Source organism: Eucyclogobius newberryi, unplaced genomic scaffold (genome assembly GCF_026437365.1).
Source record: "Eucyclogobius newberryi isolate DKJ021-1_F unplaced genomic scaffold, fEucNew1.0.hap1 SCAF_2, whole genome shotgun sequence".
Classification (NCBI taxonomy): domain Eukaryota; kingdom Metazoa; phylum Chordata; class Actinopteri; order Gobiiformes; family Gobiidae; genus Eucyclogobius; species Eucyclogobius newberryi.
This window is the reverse complement of record NW_027315834.1, coordinates 37,786,519-37,807,777: the sequence shown is the minus strand read 5'-3', so window position 1 is coordinate 37,807,777 and position 21,259 is coordinate 37,786,519. Positions and strand designations below refer to the sequence as shown.

At 39.3% G+C, this 21,259-nt stretch overlaps 1 protein-coding gene across 1 annotated transcript in view; it reads left to right on the top strand.

Moving 5' to 3' along the window:
• Positions 1 to 21,259, top strand: part of LOC140368276 (poly [ADP-ribose] polymerase tankyrase-1-like) — a 120,881-nt gene that overhangs the window by 79,632 nt on the left and 19,990 nt on the right. The window contains exons 13-18 of the mRNA XM_072455244.1: positions 580 to 751; positions 1,342 to 1,421; positions 4,256 to 4,401; positions 4,482 to 4,647; positions 13,511 to 13,730; positions 16,754 to 16,863. Coding sequence (XP_072311345.1) covers positions 580 to 751; positions 1,342 to 1,421; positions 4,256 to 4,401; positions 4,482 to 4,647; positions 13,511 to 13,730; positions 16,754 to 16,863 — 894 coding nt within the window. The remainder of the gene's footprint in view (positions 1 to 579; positions 752 to 1,341; positions 1,422 to 4,255; positions 4,402 to 4,481; positions 4,648 to 13,510; positions 13,731 to 16,753; positions 16,864 to 21,259) is intronic.

The following is a 21,259-nucleotide window of genomic DNA, read 5'->3' as shown; positions in this document are numbered from 1 at the left end:
GAACGTGTGATCAAATGTATCGTCCTTGTGTGGTTAACAGACGGTGGTTTATTATGTTTACCTTTTGTGTTTTAGTTCGAAAGTTTAAAAAGAATAACCAACGAGAAAGCAAAATGAGAATCTAATTGCGTTTGTGCACTTAATTGAATTTTAATCATCGATCGAGGTTCAGTCATTGCTAATCGTCAATTATACGCTTGTGTCTTTTTCATTCAGACGTTGTAGGAAGACATTGTTGTTTGAATGTTCACGAAATCCATGTTTTAAGCCATTTTTACTGTTTTTGCAATGAAATAATTTTAACATAAAACAAGATTGAGAAATATGCCGATTCTACAACTAAAACTAGCTTCAGAACATGACTTGTCTTTGCTATATCGTGACTGCTAATGACAAACCAGGTTCAGTTCTGATGGTACTGATGTTTTCAAACCACTATTACAGTTTGAACCAAGATGGAACCTTTTGAAACTTGCATATTTGACCAAACGAATTAGCACATCTTCCATTTGTTTGGCGATCATAATCCAGACTAAACGGCTTTGAACCGTGTTGAGAGCAGTGCTATTGCGTTGGCAGGTGAATGCCCTGGACACCCTGGGTCAGACGGCTCTCCACCGCGCGGCTCTGGCCGGACACCTCCAGACCTGCCGCCTGTTGCTAGGATACGGCGCCGATGCCTCGCTGGTGTCGCTGCAGGGCTTCACCGCTGCTCAGATGGGAAATGAAGCCGTTCAGCAAATACTCAATGGTAAGCTCCCCTCCGAGTGCGGTTTCCCGGCGCTACTCTCCGGACAAACTGCAAATGCATTCAAAGGTCATTATTGACCTTTGAATCACTGTGGAGATTTGTGCCGGAAAAGAACGGCTACTTTTATCAATTATTCATGCTTGTTTGAATAAATACATACAGTGCACTGATGGGGAATTAATGCAAAACCAGGGCTATAGCGATTGATCGACTAGACGACCGTGAAATATAATCATAATCGTATTTTGATAATCGTCATGCGGGCTATACAGAGGCCAAAACACATAGGAAATCGAATCAAAATGTCAAAAAAAATAATGAGTAATTTCAGATTTTCATCAATAATATACTTCAGTCTCCATATTTCAATCTTTATTTCATTGATCATGTATTTCAAATGTCTCAATGTACAATAGAAATAATCGGTAGACTGGTCCACTACTGAAACAATTGTTAGTTTCTTCCCTAAGTGCAATATGTAGTACACAGAGAGCCCTCTTTAAAGGTCACAGTGTCCTTCTTGTGCCGTCTCTTATACGCTGGCGGATGATGACATGAAAGACTTTAAAAACCGCTGTGTCTTGTTTCAGAAAACGTTCCAGTGAGAAACTCTGATGTGGACTACAGACTGTTGGAAGCTGCTAAAGCCGGAGACCTGGACACGGTCAAGGTGAGTCTGCGGGGAGAAGCTTTATGTTCAGTTAGTGAGATATCATTTAGATAATAGTGCAGCTTTTGTTTTGGAGATTATGCAAAATTAAAATTTAGTATATTGTCTGCAATGAAAACTATATAAAAAGGCTGACAATAAAAATAAGTTGCACTGGTTTTACTACAAAAAAGAATGTGCAAAGCTGATCAGGCATAGCACATCACACTTAAGAACGTATTTGCTTGTGCACATAATCTACAACACTGTCTCTGAATGTCATCATTGACACAGTTGTTGTCAAGTTCACAAATTAACTTTACCCTTTTTGTAAAATATATATCATTTTCTAATAATTTCAAAATAATTTCTGATAATATGAATTGTACTTATTATGGCTCTGTAAACATCCAGCCACCTCAAGCTTCACTTCTATTTCCTTTAGGAAGAGAAATAAAACTGTAGAAAATGGATATGGTATACAAGGGTTTCAGAGAGATGAAAAATGGTACAGTTGCGGTGTTGCCATAGCAATTAACACATACAACAAAGTAGAATATCTATTGAATGGGCAGAAGTCCTCAAAATGTTGCCAATACAATACAGCAACTATTTTGCTAATTGGTTGATTATTCTTTCCATGAATTGATCAGTAAATATCAGATTTGTGCTGCATTTGACGCAGATGATGCTTAGGTGACGCTGCTTGTGGACCTCCTGACCTTCTAAACCACTAATTGTATATCTGTTTGTTTGAAGTAATTCTTGCTTTGTCTGAGTCTTAAAACCTCTTTTCTCACTCATATTTTTTGGTCCAGATCACAATTATTCAATTACCGGTACAAAATTAGTTACGATGAATAAAGTAGCTTTTTTCAGCTCTAGTTTTAACCCTTGTCGCAGTTGGCCCTGCGACAAGTTGGCCACTGTCCAGGGTGTACCCCGCCTAAGGCCCGAAGTCACTGGGATAGGCTCCAGTCCCCCGCGACCCCGAAAGGGAACAAGCGGTAGAAAATGGATGGATGGATGGATAGTTTTAACCCATGATAATTGGTAAATGTTATTGTTAAAGATATGTAAACACCCCCATCACATATCCCTGTTATTTCAAAGAGTAGCCTGAAGCGTGAGAAGAAAAACATTGTGCCTCATAGGGCAGTCAGCGCAGTTTCTTCATTTTGATAGCAGCAAAATGTGCTGACCTTTGGAGGCTTGGATCTTGCTCTTATACACACCTAGCTGCAGTTTTAGTCGCTAAATGTCATGTTTCCTTTGCCCACTATATCCGCTCGGTGTCTTCTGTTGTCGTTCCTTTATTGATTTTGCGTGGAATTCCTTCTCGTCAAAGGCCACGCTCCTGTTTGTTCGAGTCTTTTCATAGAGAAGGAAAAGGAGCTCGCAGTTGCGTCGGCCCACTCTCTTCCTCATGCTACTGTTCTACTGCCCGGATGGAGCCGCCCACTGGATGTCACGGCCTGGTTAGACTGGGCGAAGTTTCTGACGGAACAGCGCTGATCGGTATAGACAGAGCGTAATGGGCTTATCCGCGAGAGGAGCTTTTCCAGATGAGGTTCTGTCAGAGGGCGACGCTTCGGGGGATTGTATTTGAACATGAGAGGAGTTTCGGCCGCCGTTTCTCCGAGTCTGTTTTTAACCTGCCACTCGCTCACAGTTGGTCTGTCCGAAACGCTGATTGACACGCAGACTGATAGTAAGAGCTTTGGACCGTCCTGTGGAGATTTCTGTCTATGATGATCAGATATTAGTGTCAAGGCAAGCTGTTGGAGACTGAAATGTGGCCGGGATTTTGGGGGATTTTTGGCATTTAAAAGTACACGATTTAATTCCATAGGGAGCTTTTTTAATATAAAATTTGGTCAGATTTTTTTCCATCAAATTTGACATTTTTACTGAAGTTGTTAGATGAGACTTGGGCAAACTTTTTTGCAATACGTGCCGATCGATTGATACAGTGATACTTTTAAACAACATGAAGTCATCAATTGCAGAGTTCTACACTTCTTAACCTAGAGGGCTGCATCAAGGAGTTTGATGAGCTGAGAATCTAGACATTGACTGACGTATTCTGATATTAACAATGTGAACATGAAATTCCAGTACATTTTCTTCTTCATCAAAGTTGTAAACTTTTATCACCGGTTTTAAGGGATATCCACATATCAGATCTGAGTATCGGGGTTTGTATCGTATCGCAAGGTACTGGGCAATACTCAGCCCTATCAGGAATTTTTACTGTTTTACTATATCAGAATCAAACAGTTGGACATCTTCAGTTATGTTGACAGTTCTCCAGCTCCGCACCATAAGGCATTGCTTAATGGATCACACAAACCAATAAATAAATTGGTGTCAAACATCTGTTACTTTAATTAATAACTGGAGACTTTGTGACGGCCACGCCATGTGGCGCTTGTCAAAATGTGTTTTCTTGAGATCTACTTCTACAACATTTTCACCATGAAATTTATCAAATTTATTTGAGCAGATAGTTGGAACTTTGTAGTTTTCATTTTCAATTTAAAGTGTCAACAATTAATGGAAGCCACAAAGTGACCAAGATGTTGAATTCAAGACCAGCATTGTGTTCATGGCTAATCATAATCCCAGTTTTAGTTTTGCACTTGCTTTTTCTACAACATGCTGTTTGTGAAAAGCCACACTGATTTAATCCTATTCCTTATTTTTTCACAAAATGTTCAGCATGCTTGATTATTTTGCCACTTGTATGTAAAGATGAACATTTTGGGGTTTTGCTTCAACTGAACATCTGACCTTTTAGACGACTTGTTGAATTGTTCTGTTTGGATGTCTAATGCGTGTTTGCTTTTCAACAGTCACTGTGCACAGCCCAAAATGTGAACTGTCGAGATTTGGAAGGACGGCACTCTACGCCTCTTCACTTTGCTGCTGGCTACAACCGTGTTTCAGTCGTGGAATATCTGCTACACCACGGGGCCGATGTCCACGCCAAAGACAAAGGGTATGGAGACCCAACCTTTAGATTAATACTCTTTTAAAATGCAGAGCCAAAGAGTTGAAATGTCTCTTGTTTGTGGATAGTGGCCTGGTTCCCCTCCATAACGCCTGTTCATACGGTCACTACGAGGTGGCAGAGCTGCTGGTCAGACATGGAGCCTCAGTAAATGTGGCAGATCTGTGGAAGTTCACTCCGCTTCACGAGGCTGCAGCCAAGGGAAAATATGAGATCTGCAAACTGCTGTTGAAGGTGAGAAGATTCAGATTCATAAACATTTAGCTGTGTTTCTTTCACCGGGCCTGAAAATACCTCCCTTACAGTTTGGAGATAAAAAAAAAAAGTTCCTTTTTTGATATATTGACTATATTGAAGGACAGTTAAAAAATATTAGGATTCCATTATAAGTTGGAGAGCTCTTCTGCTGCTAATGTTCTGTCCTATCAACACAATGAGATGAGATCATTGTAAAAACATTTAAACTAATTTGTCACTAACACTTTAAATAATAATTGTCACCATGAAAAAGTCTTTGAGTACAGTATACAATCAAATACCGGTACATGGTTTTGAACCAAGCAGAATTTTAAATACCGGTACATGGTTTTGAACCAAGCAGAATTTTAAATACCGGTACATGGTTTTGAACCAAGCAGAATTTTAAATACCGGTACATGGTTTTGAACCAAGCAGAATTTTAAATCTAGCATCAAAACGTGAACAACACATTATTGACGTTACGTTGCTCAAAAACACGGAAATTTAACACAAGCATTTAAAATAGCTCACGCTTATAAAGTTCACAAGTTCCCACCAACGAGATGACTCGGTGAGAAATGTGTTTGATAATACAGTATGTGATTGTCACATTTCTCTATGCGTCTTCAGTATTGTGTGAAACGATGCAGGATGATGCAGATGAACAGACAGGGTTACATCACCACTGTGTTCTACCATATGGAGCCTCATAAGTAATTGTAATGTATGCTGTTTAACTTCCTTACACTTGGCATGCAAAGGCAGTTTGTGCTCAGGGGCACACCATCACGCATTCACGGTATGTTTAAAGTTACGTTTGAAGCATAAATAAGTGCGTTTTACAAGGACAAATCAAACTGTACATGGAACGCAGCAGTCGGAGTTGAGAGAGCATATTATCATTTTGCTCAGAGGTTGATAAATGTTTTAGAAAACTGCATATTGAAGCTGTACCTCCAGACAATGAAACTGATGTTTTCTCCATGACTGTGTATCTGTCTTTAGTGCAATACAACTCTCAAAGTGTGTGTTTGCTCTTGTAGTTGTTAGACTGCGTGAGAGAGCAGCTCTTCTACATTATAATGAATGGTTTGTTTTACTTCCGTACAGCGGTGTTCAAACCTTCTGGGTCTTTACATAAGCAGTAACACACAGCCATACTAATAACTGAATATTTCCAAGTGCTTCCAAACCATTAACATTAAAATAAACCAGCGTGATTAGACTTCCTCGGCTGCATGTGTCTGTAGTCGCAGCTGAAGTTGGCTACAGCTGAGTGGAGCGGGCCAGAGGAGGACAGTGGAGGTGTCCGCACTGGGGAATGGCTGTGTTTTGGTCTGAATAAATGCGGCGTTACAGAGCTCCACAGGGAGTAGGAGCAGGAACACAGGTGAACTGCCAACACAACGCAGTCGTCTGGAAATGATGCCGTTGATTAAAAGGTTCTAGTGCGTCGTTTGAAGTCAGATGTGAGGTGGTTCCTGTCTGCAGTCGGGGAGTCGTGTGAAAGTGAAGCAGACAGGAGCGTTGACAGAGAGAGGCTAATAGATAAGCAAAACTTGTAACTGATGGTCTGGTCCTTTGATAATTACTTGTTGCTGTGCAACTGTCTGTTCTCCAAGCTGAAATCCCCACATCGCATTCACAAAGCCAGTGTCATGTCTGTATTTAAGTGTGTGGAGTGAGGAGAGTATGCCACTTGAAATAAGTGTTTTTTCTCTGGGATTAACAAAAGACATTATAATCAATGTTCTAATTTAGCAGTTCTTTAAAGAAAATGTACACCGACACAATTTTATATTATCTTCACAATCACAATGTATTAGATTGAGGCAAAATACATTCATTTGAAGATAAATCAATAAAAAAACATTGAAAGAGAAACAACAATCAAAAAAAACGTAATGCCATGGCTTTGTTTAGATTAGCTCGAGCTGCAGAATAAAAAGTATTTCTAAATCTGTGGTGCAGCTCTTTAGGCAGACGCTGCAGGGCAAAGAGTTTGTGACTTGGGTTGGTCTTTCACAATGTTTTTAGCTCTACTGGGGTTGTACAAGTCCAGTTGCCCCAGGGAGGTCAGCCAAAGGCTTTGGGTTTTTTTTCCTGCAGATTCTCTGAACTCTTTAATCCTGAAAACTACACGGTTGTAGAGCATCTAATGAATATTTTGGGTAGTCGATTATGTAATGGATTATTTCTATATACATTTGAACTAAAAACCTTTTAAATATAGAATGCTTCTAGATGGAGAATATTTATGAATCAAGTGTATTATTGATAAAAACTAGAATTGTTCACTAACTTTTGACTTTTTCATTTAATAATGTCTTTTTTGTTTTAGAGTCTCTTTAGTTCAGATAACAATTAAATACGACTATAATTTATTTTTTATAGTCGACCATTAACCGTTGCACATCAGCATCAGCTGAAGTGTTGATGTTTGTAGCCCTTTGTGCTACTTGCAGTCTCCATTACCCTGTGATTATTAATGTTTTTGACGCCAGGGGCCAGTCTAAGCACACATCACTGCGTCTGGAGGCGGACGAGCTGATTCCTCTCCAGCTCATTGACGCTACAGCCCATAGATAGTTGGCCACCATCTGCTGTAGCATCTTTGTTTGTTTTTGCCCACCTGCACCCCCCACTTAACATGAATTTATGACAAGGCGCTGTTTGCATCCTCGCCCAGCCTGCAAAGGATCTGATTATCTCAAGTGGAAGCCATGCGGAGATGAAGTTGTCAGCGCGCGCGGCTTTGAGCAGGTGGAGACCATTTTTCATCCGCGACTACTAGTTTGGCTGAAGCATTGATCCTTTGTGCCATCATAACACGCCGATGTCGAGCCAGGCAGATGAAACAAATTCCTCACTGTCAGCGCAGGACTTGAGTGGGGGGGAGATTAATCTTGCATTGTGGAGACTCCCTCAGGTCTGGACTTACTGATCTGATGCCCGCTTCCAGCACATCTCCCATTAGGCGGACACATGATGGATCGACTTGAATGCGGTGCCTTATTTGCTCATATTTGGATCTTCACGATTCAGTCACAGAGTCACGGAGCAGAACTTCCATTTCCCCTTTCTGCACACCAGCCTGAAATGTGCTCAAAGTCCTCAAACTCGGGAAAGAACTGTTCGTGTCAAAAACATATCTGGGTGATTTCATATTTAGGTAACAAGCAGCAGATTCACATGTGTTTTATTTTTTACATTTTAGAACCCTACATTCAGAGTCTTAAATACAGGGAAAACGGGACATTTCCAAACACTCAAGCCTCAGTTGCATATACAGATTTCATACACTTGGTTGTTATACTGACAAATATACAAGCTCAGAATTGCTACTTCAATTACAATTTTGAATCAATTTGAATTATTACTCAGCCTTGCTAACGCTCCGCTGATCACAATAGCATAATCTTTATAAAATGCTGTGCTCCATTCATAAAAGACAGACACGTATAGTCTTATTTTCAGTGGAAGCTATTGTATTATTGGCTCGAGCCGTTCCATGGAATGGAATGCGACGAGTCTGTTCTCGCCTGGTTTCTTCTTATTATTATTATTCATGGTCATTTTGCCACAACTCGGGCATTTTTGACCCCCTAACATTGATGAATGTCACACATGGGGTCATAGGTCACACATGGGACATAGACGCGATCAGCTCGGCCCGAACTCGAATAAAATGGAGGTTGCGTGAACGCCCGTCACAACAGTGCCGACTAGTTCAAAAAAGAAAAAACATGAAACGCTTCATCTTTGGCTTAGGCACAGTGATAGAGCTCCTTTGACCTCTGACCTTTGACGAGTAAAACACACCTGGCAGCATCGCTCTATGATAAACAGGAAGTCAGCCATGTTGAATCAAAGTGGCAACGCCACGTTTGACTTTCTTTTTTCAAAATTGTACTTGTCCTAGGTTTTTCATCCAGACGAGCTCAAAACAACACTTTTTGCATCTAAAGACATTGACATTTAATAAATATTTTTTTTAAAACGCCCTCAACGCTTAACACGCCCTCAAAAAAGGCTTGAGTTTCCTGTTTTTTCAAGGACAAGTCACGCCTAATGGAATTGATCTACGGAGCTCATATTACACTCACTAATGCGTTTTTATGGTCTGTTTGGAAATAATTAATACCATATAACAAATTTACTCTATAGCGCCCCCTACACATTGTGTGAAAACTCAACATTGTCTGATTTGTTCGAAACTCATGGATTATATTCTCCTCGAGACGCCATGAAAAAAAGATATTGAAGATATTGTGTATTTTCACAATTGGCCAGCAGAGGCGCAATGAATGCCTTCACTTCCTCTTCCTCTTTTATTTTGATGGAACATTTCCTCTCCTGCCGTGGTCTTAGTGTTAGCTTTAGCATCAGCGTTAGCGGCGGGTCTCTGTTGTTAGGTGACGGAGGTACAGGGAGGAGGGGCTTTAAAGAATAAAATCTAAAGAATAAAGTCTAAAATAACAAAGTCTAAAGAATAAAGTCTAAGAGAATGCAATGTCGGGGCAATCGCGAGCAAAACACGGTTGCGCGGGAAGGCGTCGCGCAGGTGGCGAGAGCCATCATCGCTGCTACCGCGGCTTTTATTGTTATTACTGATGATGATGATGATGATGGTTTTGCAGTAAAATTGCTGAGCTTACCATGTACAGATAGTGTATAACTTTGGCCTCCAGTTGATTTATTCTTTCCGGAGAAACTCTCCCGAAGTTCATCTGTAAGTTTTCTCCCTGCATAAGCCTCTTTTCTATTGTCCGTCTTTTGTGTAGGTTTGTGCTCAGAATAACGCGCCGCCGCCACTGCTGTGACATTCTCCACCTCTTTCAGACTCACAAAACACATACTGGGAGAAGTCTTTGGCGGTGCTGGAAGTGCCAGAACGTAATTATGTTCAGCTCAATTAACAGGGAAAGTGTCTCGTTATCACTTTGCATGCAGCACGTGAGCTTCAGGTACAAAATGTTCCCGTAATGCTGCAATGACTAGTGTATTTTTACCGTGCTCCAAGGCTCCCATTAAAAGTTGGCGAACAGGACTATCTGAAACTACATTAAAGATGCACTATGTAACTTTTTCTGGTGGTAAACTTATTCATCTGGCATTTATTCAATTACATATTATGTTGTTGTTTTTTTATTGTCGAACCTGACTCATAACTTGGCTTGGCTCACCTGCTTGTCTCCATGGAAATTGTTTAATATGTTTAATGCCATGCTGTGGAACATTCTAAGCAAAGCAATAACATCTCCATCGAGTGTTCCCTCCACCAGAAAACTAATCGCGTACTTTTTAAATACTTTAAATAATTGCTTAGTGTCAGGATTAAAATCGAATAACTTAAATAAAATAATAATATTTTTGAATTTAACTTTGTTTTCTGATGGAAAAAAGAGTGATTTTTTTGTTTTGTTTTAAGATTTTGTGGCCCGTAGGCTTTATTAGACAGGAGAGGATAGTGTGAATTGGGGGATGAGAGAGGGGAAGAAGTCGGGATTCAAACTCACTGCACTTGGAGCCTGGCGTATGTGTGCTCTGCCTTAACCACTCCACCACCGGGCAGCATTGTCCGTGTAATTCATAATTTACTTTTCTCATTACATTTGCAGACAATGGCCACCGTCGCACAAAAAAACAAATTACAAATGTTATCAACTGACATTTGGCTGACTTTTTTTTGGAAGCGAGTTGTCTGGTCCTGATTAGCAAATTTAACAACTCTGACTCATTTGTTACGTGTGCAGCTGCCTAACGCTCCCTGTTGTTCAAATCAGTGAATGAAAATAGACTGTGGAGGACGCTATCTCATCTGAAGTCAATTACATGTGTCCGGAGAGTTGTTATTGGCTTGTTGGGAAAGAGAAATCTGCACATTTCCGGTGTAATTTTGTCACCTTTCATCAAAAATGATTGACTGTATTTTGGGCCAACATTTCACTTTGTTCTCGAATGAACTTTTCTCTTGTAACTAAATGCAAGCCTCGCTTTCTTAAAATGACCCCTTCTGTTCTCCATACTTTGCTGATACATCGCTTTGTCTTGAGGCTGTTTTGTTTTTTGATCTCGATAACGGTAATTAGAAGATAATTTGCCTATCCAACAGAAATGTGCTGAAACTTGGCCTTAAATGTATTTGTTGATGGGGTTTTTTTTGTGTGTTTTTTCCTCTCTCTTTTTTTTATTAATGGCAATACATTATAACAATCATAACAGCAATCAAATAATAAGACACAAATACCCCTCACCACCACAAAAAAAGCAAAATAAACTCAAGAAACTGAAACGGCACTTGTGTTTCCAGTGTGTTTACTGGGCCATGTGTTTTCATTTCTATTTTTATTTTTTCATTGAATGAATTACAACTATAAAACTATTTGTTATTAAAAAAAAAAATGCAGAAATATCCCTTTATAGTCTGAAAAATAACTTGGTTGAAATTGATTTAGTTTTAATTATCACTTTTAACAATAAAATTAAGTTTTTTGTTTGTTTTTTAAATAGATAATATATATATTTTAACTACATTGATATTGGTTTTCAATACCACTTTTATTGATGACAGGCAGTACATTTTCTGCAGCCGTGAAGTGTATTTCAAACTGTTGCAAAAGCCTGTCCTGCTGTGAAAATGTCTGCTCACCCTTTGCGAGTGCACCATGTTTTCCACGAGACTGGCTGTCCCGTCCTCGCCTCTCTGACTCCTCTTCACGACTCGCTCGTCTCCCTTTCCCCTGTGAATTACCTTCATCCTCCTCGCACTTGTCACTTGTCAGGGCCGCGCGCAAAACACAGTCAAAACACTTTCATCAGGGCTCAGGAGAGAGCAGAAAGGGGCCACTTTTCGTAGGCATAGTTGAGATTCATGTCGCTGCAAGAGGATCTTTTGTACCACTGTTGTCAGGGAGGAAGAGCTGGCTAAGTTTTTAAATGTTGCTTTTAAATATGCGTTTTGCAGAGAAAGGAGGTGAAATTCCAGGCTCCCAAGAAAACAAAGGCTCTGCAGAAAGTAACAGTTAAAATGAAGTTTAGCACTGGCTGGTAAATGAACTCGAGTGGATTGTTTTGTTCCATGAGATGTGTTTGATTAAAGGCTACGCTGGGAATACATTTCCCACAATCTGCGAGTTATAACTTTAACTAAAGAGGGATGTAGTGTGTTAAAAAGAAACCCTGAAAAACGACAATACAGCAATACACTATATCAGGGGTGGGCAATTATTTCCCTCCGAGGGCCATATTCGAATCCAGGCAAGTTGCGGAGGGCCGCCCCACGATCATTGGTGTGGAAAAAAAAAATCCCCAAAATTAAATATCACTTTTCTGTCAAATATAGGCTGTTGAATCTATTATTTAATTCATTTCACGTCATATTAATTAAGGATACAAGTGCAGACAGATGCCTGAGGGCAAAAAAAAAAATATTACTTGGACAAGCTTGGCGGGCCGGATTGAAAGGCCCTGCGGGCCGGATGTGGCCCGCGGGCCGTAGTTTGCCCACCCCTGCCCTATATACTTCTTTAATGTGAATTTGAAAGTGTATTGTCTACATCGTATGTGAGGAGAAATAAACAAAGGCTTCAAAACAAGATTAAACTGCGCAATAGGCTAGAATTTTGAGAAGTTCACACTTACTCCTGTCAGTAAAAGCATGTGGTTTTGTTTTTCTTCCTTGTAGCACTTTGAGATTTGTTTTCAAGACTTAAGTACATTAGAAATAAAATGTATCATTATTATTTATTTATAGGCATTTTTAATAAGATAAGACAAAATAAAAGGGAATTGTATACTGAGATTGACCAATATTAGGCATAGAATCCAGCTCAACATGGTCTATCTATTATAGAACCAGAACAGTTCATGTTAATTTATTCAAAATTGTATTCTTAAACTAGTTCCGATAAAGCTCAAGATCATTCCAAAACTGTTCCGGAAAGATAATAAATTAGTATTGATACTTGTTCAAATGAGTATCTAGTTTCCATAGATTATTATTGGATTTTATAATATTCCGTAGTAAATGTTCTCGTCTTTCCTGCCTTAAAACCATTCATTCAAGATTCTAATCGTCCACAAGCTAAACTCAACTTGCAGAGAATTTCACAATGTGTTGTTTGTTGGAACCGACTGAATTTTCAATCGGTGTACTTGTAAATAAACCATGACTCGCTTTGGACAGTGTATTCTGCGCTTATCGCGAAGCACTTTGACATTCGTGTTTGAAACACAACAAACGACAATAGAAGCAGCAGCAGACTCTGGCCTCACTGCAAAGACAAATTTGTTCACATAGAGCAATAAAGAAAACTCTGTACATTCATTAAAATCTCTGTTTAATCAAAGTGCATTTGTAAATTGCTGAAATCAACACGTAAACTTCCCCAGATCTGTCCCGGCCTCCATCTGATGTAACAGACATTATTCAAACATTGACCGGCTTTTATCAGGGATCAGCTCAAGCATTTTCCAACTACTCATTTACATTTACAGCTCTAAAAAGGCATTATGCTAAATCAACTTACTGTATGAGCATGTAAGGATTAAGGTTGTTTTCTGCATGTATTTAAAGTTGATATCTCTTTATTCCAGTGCTTAACTTGCATCAATTATGAACTTGTATGAAATATCCATATTTTAGCCTCAAATTGACCAGGCTGCCGACTTGTTTCCTCCAAATACTTCACTCTCCAATGTGCCAACTTTCACTCGCAGACATCACGTCGCACGAGGCCATGCTTTTGTGTATTACGACATGGAAAGCAAGACTGTAAATGAAATGTGCCAGGTAATTTAGACACGAACACCTAATGTAAACGCGGCGAATGCGCTCTTCTTTTTCTTCTTCCAGCACGGAGCGGACCCGACCAAGAAGAACCGCGACGGAAACACGCCGATGGACCTGGTGAAGGACGGCGACACGGACATCCAGGACCTGTTGAGGGGAGACGCCGCGCTGCTGGACGCTGCGAAGAAAGGCTGCCTGGCCCGAGTGCAGAAGCTGTGCAGCCCAGACAACATCAACTGCAGGGACACGCAGGGACGCAACTCCACGCCGCTACATCTGGCAGGTACGGTTCAAACGGGGTACGATCACGGGGGGAGCTCGGGATCTGAATCTGCGCCTCGATGCTGGGGTAAGAAGGTTGGAAAAATGTGTCACGCTGCTGGAATAAGTCGGTGTTTAGCCTCTATTTCTGGAATCTAAAGCTGGCAACAACAAAGACGTATTTAATAGACATAAATCAAGTCCTACCGTGTCAGTAAGACGGGAACAAAAAAGTACAGAGAGCACTTTTTGCTTAGGTTGCAAGCGATGATAAATAAATGTAGACACGCCACATTATGCATCCACTTTCTCATGCAACTATAAGAAAAACCTGTCGGAGCCCTTTCCACCCAGCTCACTCTGATTATTCACGTTGCTTACAGAGTTTGTGCTCCTCGCTTGGTTGGGCCGTGTTCGTTAATAGATTGACCTTGCCTTCGCCGAGTTCCTCGGGCACAAACTTTAAGTGCAGATTATAAAAATTGATAGCGGAGCCTCAATAAGCTCCTTATATTCAGCATGTTTAATCACGATAACATCAGCGGCAGAGACGAGCTCGGATATGACTCTCACGCACCTTGCAGCACTAAGATAATAAGATTCAAATGCTGTTGTGCTTGATAACGATCTTTAACGACACACAGTGAAACCACGAGCTGGTGTCACACAAAGAAGCAACGGACCGGAATTAAAATGCAAACTTAACTCGAGCTAACTTTGACAACACTTGACTTGCTTTAATACTAAAGGAAAATATAGTTTATTGAGAATGATTCAGTAACTACTTAATTCATACCCTGACTCTGTAATTGAATAGTTACTTAGCCTGAATCATTCTTTATACATAATTTGTCTTTCATGAATCAAGTCTTTGTTCATGCTTTATTAAGGGTTATTAAGGTGTAGTTATTATAAAGTGGTACGCATGTGGGTTTAATACAAAAATACTTCAACACTATAAATGTTATCATGGTCTCCCTCTTGCTGTTCCATCTATTCATTCCACAGAGATGGAAGGAAAGTTAATGCTATAATTGGTAAGCTTTTAAGTTTAGTTTAGTCTTTATTTGTCAGGGACCATGTACATAATCATTCATCTTCAAGAGAAAAGATGATCTGCACCAGATTTAGCTGCTGCTACTTTCCATCTGCAGTCCCTGGGCAGGTGAATACATCGCAATAATAAAAGTACACATTTCATTACAATTACAACACGTTACCTTTCATTATTAACATTAGCTCAGTAAAATACACTGTAAAACAAATTCATTTCTAAGAGTTACAGAATTAATTCAGACAGATACAAAAAATACAGCTAAAATCTAAGTTGGCTGTTGGCACCGTTGATTATCTATGAGTGAAGTTATGAATATCTACACACAATTTCAAACTATCTGGAAGTTGATTCCACTGTCTGATCATTAAAAAGAAAAGGCTGATTGTGCAGAGGATCTTTTCGAGATGGTGCAATTTCTGCTAGCTGTGGAGCGGGTCGATCGACATTTAACATTTAATGAATCGGGATTTTCACAATTTATTTTACGTTCAAAAAAATGTTGTTAAAACATTGTTGGCTCATCTATGGTGGCTCAGCAAATGAATTGTCCAGTCAGGTGAATGAATCAGGAAAAATGTGTTTAGAAGACACTTTCATTATTGCAGCATTCAGATAAGATATTGTTGAATTTTTTCATAATCTTCTAAACTTTTCCCATTTTTTTCTTTGTTATCACTTTACGGTGTAAAAGACATAATAATACTCTATTTATTTATTTATTTATATGTTGAGATGGGGACAGTGCACACTGTACATTACCCTTAACAGGAGAGAATCTATGGTTTAAATAATATCTAGTCACACATGCAATTTGAGGCTTTACATAAAACCACCCAACTTATTGTAGAAAAAAGCTTCAGTTGTAGTCATCTGGACTCAGTTTGAAAAAATAGACGTTTCGACTCTCATCCAAGAGTCATTGTCAATAAAAGAATTTAGATTGGGAGGAGCCTTCCCGTCAGGAAGGCTCCTCCCAATGGGTGGGTCTTACCACAGAACAGTATTAATATCGGAGTTCTCGATCTAAATTCTTTTATTGACAATGACTCTTGGATGAGAGTCGAAACGTCTATTTTTTCAAACTGAGTCCAGATGACTACAACTGAAGCTTTTTCTACTATGGAACACGCCTGGACGAATGAGGGATTACACCGACATACCACCCAACTTATTAATGACATGTCACAGTCACCAAGCTATATGTGGATTATGAGTGATGCACCGATGTGGACATTTTAGGCTGGAAAAGCTTGTCATCCTCGTGTTGCTCCACCTCCTGCTGTAACCGCAGCAGCCACGGTCACTCCTCCTCAGACTCTGTGTTTGATCACACTTAGCTTTCTTTTTTGTTCACACTAAAGTCATACAGCGTAAACACGTCTAAACTGATTGTTCAGGAGGAAAACTAGTCAAATAATGTCTGAAAAAAACATTGCGTTTATTGTGGGTTGCGAGTGAAGTTGTTTATTTAAAATGTTTTGTCAAAAACTTTTCCCGAGCTTTGTCATTTCAAATTATACGCTCATAATTAACCAATGAAGAAGAATGTCTCTGGACGCCTCTGTTTTACATATTTACAGATTTTTTGCTGTGGCTTGCCAATTGTTCACATTTGAAAGAAACCCCATTTTTGCCGTCTTCAATAATTACATAAAACGTCAAACAGCGCTCGCAATGATAAAGCCGACGTTAATTGGAATATAATTTGTGCCGAGTGTGGCACTTTTAAAGGAGGCCCATTTTAGAAAAGCACTTTGAGCATCATTGTGATTTGTGACCACTTACACTCCCACGCTTTCCGCCGCAGAAATCTGTAACAGGGAAAAAATGATTACTCGCCATCATAGGGATAAAGGCTGACATGTGCCCGTTTATTTCATTTGTCACTTCCTAATTCCACCTTTGCCTTCTTGTTCTTTTTTTCTTCCTTATTTATTTGTTCTTGGCTGCTGTCTGCGTGTCCTACCAATCCCGTTGTCCCGCTCCAGCCGGATACAACAACCTGGAGGTGGCGGAGTATCTGCTGGAGCACGGCGCCGATGTGAATGCCCAGGACAAAGGGGGGCTCATCCCGCTGCACAACGCTGCGTCGTATGGGGTAAGACGCTCAGGAAGTGCAGGGATCTGTGTGACTGAACTCTAGGCCTGTCACGATAATTACTATGGCACGTTATCGTTCAGCAAATACATTTGTTTGCACAAGCAGATCATTCTTTGGGTCTTTATTTCTTTCGTATTTGCAGTATGACAAGATTTGAGCTGTAGGAAGTCGAATAAGTGACTTCCATGACTAATTATAGATAAATACATTCTAAACTAAAGTGTTCCATTCGGCTTATTATTTATCACAGCTCATGTCATTTAAACAATTTAGAAAAGTGTTCACAGGGATTAGTCGCTTTTGGGTAGAAATATAATTTATCTTGATGTTTTTCTGCAGCAATACAGTGTATCGCTCTCCGAAATGTGTTTCTGACAGGCCTACTAAACACAAGATTGATTGTCAAAGAATATAGTTTAGCTTTCAATGATGAAGAATAACTGCTAAAAACTTTACAAACTAGTCGTTCGATATAAAAAATAACATTTCTAATCAAGTTCTGACATAAACACGCTCAAATCCAATATTGAGTTTACTGATAGTGAATATTATATTTATTCATTGACATTTACTGCATTTTACATGTTGTTTGTTTACATTTTACTTCTCTATGGAAACAACAATGAGCTCCATGTTTTTGGATTCAATATTTCTATGTCTTTGGCAGATGGCACCTATCCCAGTCTAGTGTGCAGACTAAAACACTATTCTTATCTATCCCAGTCTAGTGCGCAGACTAAAACACTATTCTTATCTATCCCAGTCTAGTGAGCAGACTAAAACACTATTCTTATCTATCCCAGTCTAGTGAGCAGACTAAAACACTATTCTTATCTATCCCAGTCTAGTGAGAAGACTAAAACACTATTCTTATCTATCCCAGTCTAGTGAGCAGACTAAAACACTATTCTTATCCATCCCAGTCTATTGAGCAGACTAAAACACTATTCTTATCCATCCCAGTCTATTGAGCAGACTAAAGCACTATTCTTATCTATCCCAGTCTAGTGCGCAGACTAAAACACTATTCTTATCTATCCCAGTCTAGTGCGCAGACTAAAACACTATTCTTATCTATCCCAGTCTAGTGAGCAGACTAAAACACTATTCTTATCTATCCCAGTCTAGTGAGCAGACTAAAACACTATTCTTATCTATCCCAGTCTAGTGTGCAGACTAAAACACTATTCTTATCTATCCCAGTCTAGTGTGCAGACTAAAACACTATTCTTATCTATCCCAGTCTAGTGCGCAGACTAAAACACTATTCTTATCTATCCCAGTCTAGTGAGCAGACTAAAACACTATTCTTATCTATCCCAGTCTAGTGAGCAGACTAAAACACTATTCTTATCTATCCCAGTCTAGTGAGCAGACTAAAACACTATTCTTATCCATCCCAGTCTATTGAGCAGACTAAAGCACTATTCTTATCTATCCCAGTCTAGTGCGCAGACTAAAACACTATTCTTATCTATCCCAGTCTAGTGCGCAGACTAAAACACTATTCTTATCTATCCCAGTCTAGTGAGCAGACTAAAACACTATTCTTATCTATCCCAGTCTAGTGAGCAGACTAAAACACTATTCTTATCTATCCCAGTCTAGTGTGCAGACTAAAACACTATTCTTATCTATCCCAGTCTAGTGTGCAGACTAAAACACTATTCTTATCTATCCCAGTCTAGTGCGCAGACTAAAACACTATTCTTATCTATCCCAGTCTAGTGAGCAGACTAAAACACTATTCTTATCTATCCCAGTCTAGTGAGCAGACTAAAACACTATTCTTATCTATCCCAGTCTAGTGCGCAGACTAAAACACTATTCTTATCTATCCCAGTCTAGTGTGCAGACTAAAACACTATTCTTATCTATCCCAGTCTAGTGTGCAGACTAAAACACTATTCTTATCTATCCCAGTCTAGTGAGCAGACTAAAACACTATTCTTATCCATCCCAGTCTATTGAGCAGACTAAAGCACTATTCTTATCTATCCCAGTCTAGTGCGCAGACTAAAACACTATTCTTATCTATCCCAGTCTAGTGCGCAGACTAAAACACTATTCTTATCTATCCCAGTCTAGTGAGCAGACTAAAACACTATTCTTATCTATCCCAGTCTAGTGAGCAGACTAAAACACTATTCTTATCTATCCCAGTCTAGTGTGCAGACTAAAACACTATTCTTATCTATCCCAGTCTAGTGTGCAGACTAAAACACTATTCTTATCTATCCCAGTCTAGTGCGCAGACTAAAACACTATTCTTATCTATCCCAGTCTAGTGAGCAGACTAAAACACTATTCTTATCTATCCCAGTCTAGTGAGCAGACTAAAACACTATTCTTATCTATCCCAGTCTAGTGAGCAGACTAAAACACTATTCTTATCTATCCCAGTCTAGTGTGCAGACTAAAACACTATTCTTATCTATCCCAGTCTAGTGTGCAGACTAAAACACTATTCTTATCTATCCCAGTCTAGTGTGCAGACTAAAACACTATTCTTATCTATCCCAGTCTAGTGTGCAGACTAAAACACTATTCTTATCTATCCCAGTCTAGTGTGCAGACTAAAACATTATTCTTCAAGGCACTATATCTACAGAACATCATAACTTTGAAACCATCTTTTTTAAATTTAAAATACTAGTTGGTTCTGCACTAAAATTGCATCTGTTCATCTTATTCAGGAAGTCGCCATTTCCTGAGGCCTTTTTCCTTTTGTGATATGCACAGAGCTGCCGATCCCGAGAGTTTTATACAAAGTACCAAACTGTTTTCAAGCCACCCAAAGAAAATGCGCATTGTCGACATTTTGGTCCACGCGGACAAGACTTGGCGCTTGTTCTTGAGTGAATTCAACCAGAAATCCAATAACAGTAGAAGAAGTGTGGAAGTGCGAGGTAATATAGCACAATCCTCCAGGACATGGCATCATATAAAAGCCAGTTTATGTGATATGTAGCGCTGCAGCAATTCATCAGAATAATAGATCCTAGTCTACTATTAAAATAACACTAATTGTATTTTAATAACCCTCCTCTGACCTTTACAAACTCTAAACACATGCCAAAGACTTTTTAATAACAAGGCACTCTTTATTCATCATTATTCTCTGTCTAGAAGTCACCATATTTAAACCTCTATTTGCTTAGAAATGTAGAAAAATTCAGTTTACCAATGAAATAATCGTTTGACTAATCAAAGAGAGGAAAAAGAACACTAAATACTACTACTTCTACTACTACTACTACTACTACTACTACTACTACTACTACTACTACTACTACTACTAAAATGTTAGGTCACTTTCGTAACCCCGGTTCTCTGAGTAGCATGAGTGAGAAGAGGTTTACTTATTGAATGACGGGCAGCGTCGCATGCGTGGCATTTATAGGGGGTGCCGACGTCACGACGCTGCCACTGCCAGCCACTCAGGGCTGGCGTATTGGTATAGGGCTTCTGTGAATACGCGAGGGGGAGTATCCCATAGTGAGACATCGAAACGAATGCTATGAAAGAGAACCGTTAGTTGCAGCCCAATATATAGATGTTTCTGTATCACTAAGCATTATTCTGAAGAGAGATCTTGTGATTTGCAGAGTTCGGAGTAAAAGTATTAATCATTAAAGAAGAATTGAGCTATAAAACATTAATCACACACACATTGCCCCACATCTGCTAGCTCCTGCCTCAGAAATGGAATAAAGTGTGTAGTCTGTATATTTTCCTTCCCATCTGTTAGGCAGTGTAGTAGTGGTGCGACACATGTCGGAATGAAAAGTTGATGAGCTGCGGGCTCTGGGAGACAAACACGGGCGTAACACACATTTAAGCATCAACTGCTGCTGCTCTGATCCGAGACGCATCGGGTTTGACACAAAGACAAGAACTAGAGAGGAACAATCAAAGGGAATAGATAAGGAGAACGTGTAACAAACGGGAAAACACGAGGTTGTGAAGGAGTTAACATTTTATGATTTTTATGTCTTTTATTATTGAATTTCAGAAGCCAAAAAACACTAGAATATTCCTTTTACCACTTTTGACCGCATTTTGTATTCTCTGATGCATGATTAATATGTATTGCATTGTTTTTAGAATGCAACACTATGAAAGGTTTCACTGTTGTTTGAAGGTGGCATCATTAATTTAAAAATAAAAGTGTTTTATCAGCTCACAGTAATTGTAACTTTGATAACTGACATTTTGAAAATCTCTTCATGATTTAAACTATCCATATAATCCATATCCTGTTTAAAGTGCACTGTTTAACTCTGCTTATGCTATGTACACCTGCTTCAACTATCTATTATTATTTTTATTAAATTAGTTTAAAGATGATTCTTTTGATATATCCATTAGTTGTTTAGATTTTGAAAGGATT